The sequence below is a fragment of the Falco punctatus genome (assembly GCF_963210335.1).
Source record: "Falco punctatus genome assembly, chromosome: 1".
Classification (NCBI taxonomy): domain Eukaryota; kingdom Metazoa; phylum Chordata; class Aves; order Falconiformes; family Falconidae; genus Falco; species Falco punctatus.
In genome coordinates this window covers 126,338,151-126,344,864 of record NC_137580.1, presented here as the reverse complement: position 1 = coordinate 126,344,864, position 6,714 = coordinate 126,338,151, and the positions used below count along the sequence as shown (strand labels likewise).

Sequence of the window (6,714 nt, the reverse complement as noted above, 5' to 3'; positions counted from 1 at the left end):
TGGGCAGTGCACGCTACCAGGGCTACCAGGCACGGCAGCAACCAGCCAGCCTTCGGTGGAGAACCAGCCTGGCACGGGGCGCACACAGCGGCCAGGATCTGTGCTGGCTGCGCCATGGGGCTGGTGGACGGGCTCCAGCAGGACGGCAGCGAGCAGGATGAGAGAGGCAAGGGCCTAATTGAAGCAACACAGCCTGACCTTGGGTGTTTGGGTTAATTAGCAGGTTTCTCTCTCCCCTCAGAAATGAGGGCAGCACGCAGCAGGGCCATGGAACCCCAGGCTCAGGGAGCTCGCTCCTCCAGCCAGCTAGGTCACCCCAAGCAAAGGGCTGGGGAGGGCCTGCAGCCCCAGGCCCCCCAGCAGCTGCCCCCTCTGCCATGCTGGGCTGGGGGCTCCCACCCCACACACTTCTACCCAGAACAGTAGGGAGCCCCCATGGCAGCAGACCCACCACGCCAGGCAGCTGTGCCAAACCAGCTCTGGGAGCAGGGACATGCTCCAGCACCAGGGCAGTGGCCATCACCATTCCTCCAAGGCTTCCTCAGCACCTAAACAGCCATTTTTCAACCCAAAAGCAACATCACGGCTTTACCACCAACTCCCAGGTGTCATACACTGTGGACAAGCCCAGCCCCTGCCCTGCCACTGAGCACACACAGCCCCAGGGTAGAGTTTACTGCAGCGCTTTTTTTTTTTTTTTTTTTTTTTTTATTTTCCTTACACAATGATGTGTTGTTGGGCATTACAATTTCTCAACTTTAGGATGACTTACAAATTTTGGTTTCCTACCATCATGTGAGAACATTAAGGCAACGTACAAAAATCTTACATAAATTAAACGATGCATAAATTTACAGGTGTAAATGCAAAGTTTCAGCAACTCAAGTTGAGTAACTTCAGCCCCATGATGTCAACTGGGATACGGGTGGGGAGGAGAATGAAGACTGGTTCATAAGGCTCGGATGTGATATGTTTTCCCAACCTTGCTAGAACGGCAGCAACAGAAGTGAATTCTCGGTGGACTCCTACCAGCCTCTACAGGAAATCTGGAATACTCCACACTGGATGTACAGCAAGTCTGACTCCAAATACCCTGTATACACTGGTCCCAGCCCAGGACGCGGGGCCACTGTCAGTGTCATGAGCTGTGGAAGCCCCGGTCAGGCACAGGCCCTCCTCCGCAGCACGGTGCCATGGCAGCCCCATGGCCAGGAACAAATCTGTACAGGGTATTTTGCTCAGGTGTACACCAAGGGAAAGGTTAACTCAAATAAACAAGGTCAAATCAAGTGACAGCTCAACCATCCAGTGCTGACATGTGTCTAACATCAGGTACAAACTTTCCAAGGGCAAGTTTTCTTTTGAAAGAAGGCTTATTCCAGTTTTATGAGGCTAGCATGAGGTGTATAGATTTGCCTGGGCAAACATATACTAGTGAGACAACTCATGCAGCAGGTGCAGGGCACCTGCCAGCAGTCCATTTAGAAGCATTTACGGTGGACAATGGATGGGCCAGACTCATCGTACTCCTGCTTGCTGATCCACATCTGCTGGAAGGTGGATAGCGAGGCCAGGATGGAGCCACCGATCCAGACCGAGTATTTGCGCTCAGGTGGGGCAATGATCTGCAAGAGAGCGAGTGTGGTCAGAGCGGCCCCTGCATTCTCCCCTCAATGTGGCCCCATCTGCTGTGGGATGAGGGAGTGTTTCTTACCTTGATCTTCATCGTGCTGGGCGCCAGGGCTGTGATCTCCTTCTGCATCCTGTCAGCAATGCCAGGGTACATGGTGGTACCACCAGATAACACTGTGTTGGCATACAGGTCCTTCCTGATGTCCACATCACACTTCATGATGGAGTTGAATGTGGTCTCATGAATGCCGCAGGACTCCATACCTGGGGAGAAGAGTTGTGGGTGCATTAGTACCCATGCAGCATTTCATTCTGGTCATGCCAACCCCACACCACAGAGGCAACCTTGGCAATAACCGCCCCGGCCCACAACCTACCCAGGAAAGAGGGCTGGAAGAGGGCTTCTGGACACCTGAACCTCTCGTTACCGATGGTGATCACCTGGCCATCGGGCAGCTCATAGCTCTTCTCCAGGGAGGAGGAAGAGGCAGCAGTCGCCATCTCCTGTTCGAAGTCCAGGGCAACGTAACACAGCTTTTCCTTTATGTCACGGACAATTTCCCTTTCAGCTGTGGTGGTGAAGCTGTAGCCTCTTTCTGTCAGGATCTTCATGAGGTAGTCTGTCAGGTCACGGCCAGCCAAGTCCAGGCGCAGGATGGCGTGGGGCAGAGCATAACCCTCGTAGATGGGCACAGTGTGGGTGACACCATCCCCGGAGTCCATAACAATACCAGTGGTACGACCAGAGGCATACAGGGACAGCACAGCCTGGATAGCCACATACATGGCTGGGGTGTTGAAGGTCTCAAACATGATCTGGAAGCAAGAGGAGAAGAAAAATTATTAGTGGCAAGTAGTGAGCTGGGTCACTCACACCCACGTTAGAGCATGCATGCTGACATGCAGAAAAAACCCAAAACCAAGTGTGTGAAGGAAAAAAAAAAAGCAAAGAATGCAGGCAGAAAAACACAAATGAAAGAAACCTGAGGCGTCAAGGAAGAAATGCCGGGAGTACAGAACCCTGAAAACATTGGGAGAAAAAACAAAAGAAAATAAAACAGAAACTCAGGTTTGAGATGTCGTAAGGGAAGTCTGGGAACGAGATGTGGGGAGGGGGCGGCCGCCAGGCCAGCGGCGGTACCTGTGTCATCTTCTCCCTGTTGGCCTTGGGGTTGAGGGGGGCCTCTGTGAGCAGCACGGGGTGCTCCTCGGGGGCCACACGCAGCTCGTTGTAGAAGGTGTGGTGCCAGATCTTCTCCATGTCATCCCAGTTGGTGACAATGCCGTGCTCGATGGGGTACTTCAGCGTCAGGATGCCCCGCTTGCTCTGTGCCTCATCCCCCACGTAGCTGTCCTTCTGCCCCATGCCCACCATCACGCCCTGGGGAAGCGAGAGGGAGTCAGAGCCCACCCGGACGGCGGTACCGGGCCCTCCACCCCCATCCGGGCACCGGCCCTGAGCAGCGGGCCCCCGCCCTCACCCGTCCCCCACCTACCTGGTGCCGCGGGCGCCCGACGATGGAGGGGAAAACGGCGCGGGGGGCGTCGTCCCCGGCGAAACCGGCCTTGCACATGCCGGAGCCGTTGTCGATGACGAGGGCAGCGATCTCCTCTTCCATGGCGGAGGCTCTGCGGGGTGGGGGGCGGCCCCGGTCAGCGAACCCGCCCCGGGAGACCGCGCTGGCGGTGGGCCAGGTCCGCCCCCCCCCCCGCCCCGTTCCACCCCGTATTTGAATCGCCCGCGCTCTGACGTCACCCACCGCCGCCACCAATCGCGCCGCGCCCCGCCACACCCCGACCAGACCGCTCCGACGGGCGAGACCATTCCCCCCCCCGGCGCGGGGGGGGGCGGAGGGTACGCGCACACATCCCCACACACGCTCAGGGCCGCAAGCCACAGCCCAGCACGGAGCGAGCCGCCGCCCCGGGGGCTGTCAGGAAAGGGGCGGCTGGGCCGCGGACCACGCCCCGGGGCCGGTATCGGTACCTGTGCGGGGGAAGTTGCTCTCGGCGCTGGGGAGACGGTGCCGCCTGGTCCGCTGCCGCCGGCTGAGTGAGACCGGCCGCGTCCCAGCCCCGCGCTTTTATACCCAGGGGGCGACGGCCCCGCCCGCCCGGCCGAGAACATCGCCATATATGGAGATCTTTCAGAAACACGCGCTCTCATTGGCTGGCGCGGCCCCGGCCACGTGGGGCGGCTGCGGGACTGCCCCCGCCCCGCGGCACCCCGGAACCTGCATGGGGGGGGGGGGGGGGGGGTGTCGGCGGCGACCCCCAGTTCCCGGAGCGGGGGGGACCCCCCGCCCGCCAGCACCGGGCACCCCCCCCCAGTGCCCGCTAACCCCTCCGCTAGCGCCAGGCACCGGCGGGCATTGCCGGGCCGGGCCTGGCCCCGCACCCCAAAGGTGGCACCGGGCACCCCCCCCGGGCACCCCCCGGGCAGCACGTGCGCAGCCTCGGGCAGCACGTGCACCCCACCCACGGGCATGTGCACCCACCCACGGCACCCCTCGAGCAGCACCTGTACCCCCACCCCACCCGGCGGCACCCCCCGGGCGCCCCACACCCTCCGTGCCAGCCCCCCTAGCAGCCCCCCGCCCCCCCGTCGGTGCCGCTGTGCATCCCATGGGTGCTGCGCCCCGGCATGGCCCCTCCAGCCGGGGGCCCCCTCAGCAGCTGTGCTCCTGCCGGCACCCACCAACAGGCCGTGTGGGGCCATGGGTGCAGTGTGGTGCGCCAGACAGGCAGCACTGGCACCGCGCATGCAGCACCCCAGCAGCACCCAGCGCCGGGCACCCCAAAAATCTGCCTCAGCTCCAGGGCTGCTGCGTACTGGCTGACCCCCATGGATGGTGCCGAGGCCCTGCTCACGGTGCTGATGCCCCACAGGCACTGCTGTCACCTCATGGGTGGTGTTGACACCTCAGGGATGGTGCAGTGCACCCCACAGACAGAGCTGTGTGCTTCATGGATGGTGTTGGCACCCCACGGATGGTGCTGAGACTCCATACGTGGTGCCGAGACCCCACAGACAGTGCTGTGCACCCCACGGATGATGCTGATACCCCACAGACACAGACAGTGTTGTGCCCCCCACAGATGATGCTGACACCCCACAGACAATGCTGACACTCCACAGATGATGCTGTGCACCCCATGGATGGTGCTGAACCCCGTGGACAGTGCTGGCACCCCACAGTTGATGCTAAGACCCCAGAGACGGTGCTGACACCCCACAGACGGTGCCATGCACCCCACGGATGGCACCCTGCCAGGGCACAGCATCCCCCATGGGCACCCCTGGCTGCGCCACCCCAGCCAGCACCTCTCCCCTCACAGAGCTGCACCAGCCCCCCTGGCCCCCCCACTCTGGCAGCCCCCACCAGCCTGGGGCCCCCCTTGTGTCTGAGCCCCCCTGCTTCATCGGGGGGCACCCATGGGCCACATGCCCCATGCTGCCACCAGGTGACACGGGCATGGCTCCCACCAGTGCACCGGGCTGGTGACCCACGTGCCATGCTGGAGACCCCTCCGCTGTGCCAGCTGGCTGTGCCGCAGCCCATAGCCACGCACTGTGCCCATGGCCCACGCACCCACCGCCCACTGCGGCTCTCACACCTCCAGCCCCTCTGGGCTGGCCAGGCCCGGGGAGGTGGTGGCCACTGGCCTCGCCACCACCGGCATCTGTGCCAGGAGTGGATGGCAGAGGAATCTGGCCGTGCTGCCAGGGATTCCCAGCACTGCTCGGTGACGAAGCACCGTGTGCTGAGGCCTTCCCCGGCAGGCCCTGGTGCCACCGGTGGCTGAGCCGTGATGGGTGGCTTGGAGGGGTGCCAGTGGCGGCAGGGTGGGGGTGCCGGGGCATGGTGCAGGGTGCTGCTGGCACTGGGTGGCTGGTAGAGGGTTGGGGGATCCTTCACAGGTCCTGGTGCAGCTCAAGGGGTCTCAACCCCATGCCAGCACCTCGCAGCTGGTAGGCATGGGGGGCTGGTGGCCGGGGGGGCACCGGGGGGGCTGGCTTGGGGGGGGGGGCTGCTGCACAGGTGACACCCGCATCCCACAGCTCCCCACCCCGGGGTGCAGGACCAGCTGGACCCCCGGCAGGCACACAGCGGTGGGGCTCCCCGCCACCGGCAGCCCACCGCCCGGGACTCGGGGGGCAGCGGGGTGGGGGGGTCCCGGGTAGCGAGGTGATACCGGGGGGGGCCTGGGGCGGTGCCGGGTGCCAGCCCCGCCGCTTCCTCCTGCCCAAACAAGGCAGCCCCGGCGCCCGGTGAGTAAGGGCGGGCAGTGCGGGCAGGGTGAGCAGGGCGGGCAGGGCCCCGGGGTGCCCCCGCCCCGCAGGCAGCGCGTCCCGGCCGTATTAGGAGCGATCGGGCCGGTGGCAGCGGGACGCCCGGCCCCGACACCGCCCCGCGCCGCCGTGGGGACCTTGGCCCGGGCCGGGGGGGCGAGGAGAGGAGGAGGAGGAGGAAGAGGAGGAGGAAGGGCCGCATCCCGCCCCGCCCCGCTGCCTGTGCGCAGCCTCCATCGCCATGGGGACACACAGTCACCATCCCGTTGCCATGGCGACACACGGTCACCGTCCCGTTGCCATGGTGAGGTACAGTCACCGTCCCCTCCTATTGCCATGGCGATGCACAGTCACCGTCTCCTCCCGTTGCCATAGTGATGCACAGCCACCGTCCTGTCGCCATGGCAACGGGCGGCTGTTAGGGGGGGCGGGGGTGATGAGGTGGTGATGGGGGTCCCCCCAGGGGGTACAGCCAGGCAGCACCACCCAGCACCTGGACCCTGGCCTGATTCCCCCATTCCACCCCGCCATCCCCCATCCCACCCCCGTGGGCTGTTGTGGGGCAGCTGACCCCTCCCCCATCTGCCAGCCCCCACCACTGGCACCACGCTGGCTCTCAAGTCCAGGGAGGTGGGGGGCACCCGGGAAGGGTGCTGGATGGAGCCCAGGGTGGGGCCACCCACCCCAGCACCCCACGACCCCCAGGCTGGGGGCGCTGCCACGAGCATGTCGGCTCTTAGGAGCTGCCCCACTGAGGAGAGGTGTGTGAGGATGTCCGGCTGTCCCCA

At 63.8% G+C, this 6,714-nt stretch overlaps 1 protein-coding gene across 1 annotated transcript; it reads right to left on the bottom strand.

The window, feature by feature from the left end:
- Positions 1-667: 667 nt before the first annotated feature.
- Positions 668-3,758, bottom strand: ACTG1 (actin gamma 1). Its single transcript, XM_080389299.1, has 6 exons — positions 3,620-3,758; positions 3,129-3,261; positions 2,774-3,013; positions 2,010-2,448; positions 1,715-1,896; positions 668-1,625 (listed from the first exon to the last, which is right to left on the bottom strand). The coding sequence occupies exons 2-6, from the start codon at positions 3,249-3,251 to the stop codon at positions 1,482-1,484; spliced, it is 1,128 nt and encodes a 375-aa protein (XP_080245425.1). The 5' UTR covers positions 3,252-3,261; positions 3,620-3,758; the 3' UTR covers positions 668-1,481.
- Positions 3,759-6,714: the final 2,956 nt, after the last annotated feature.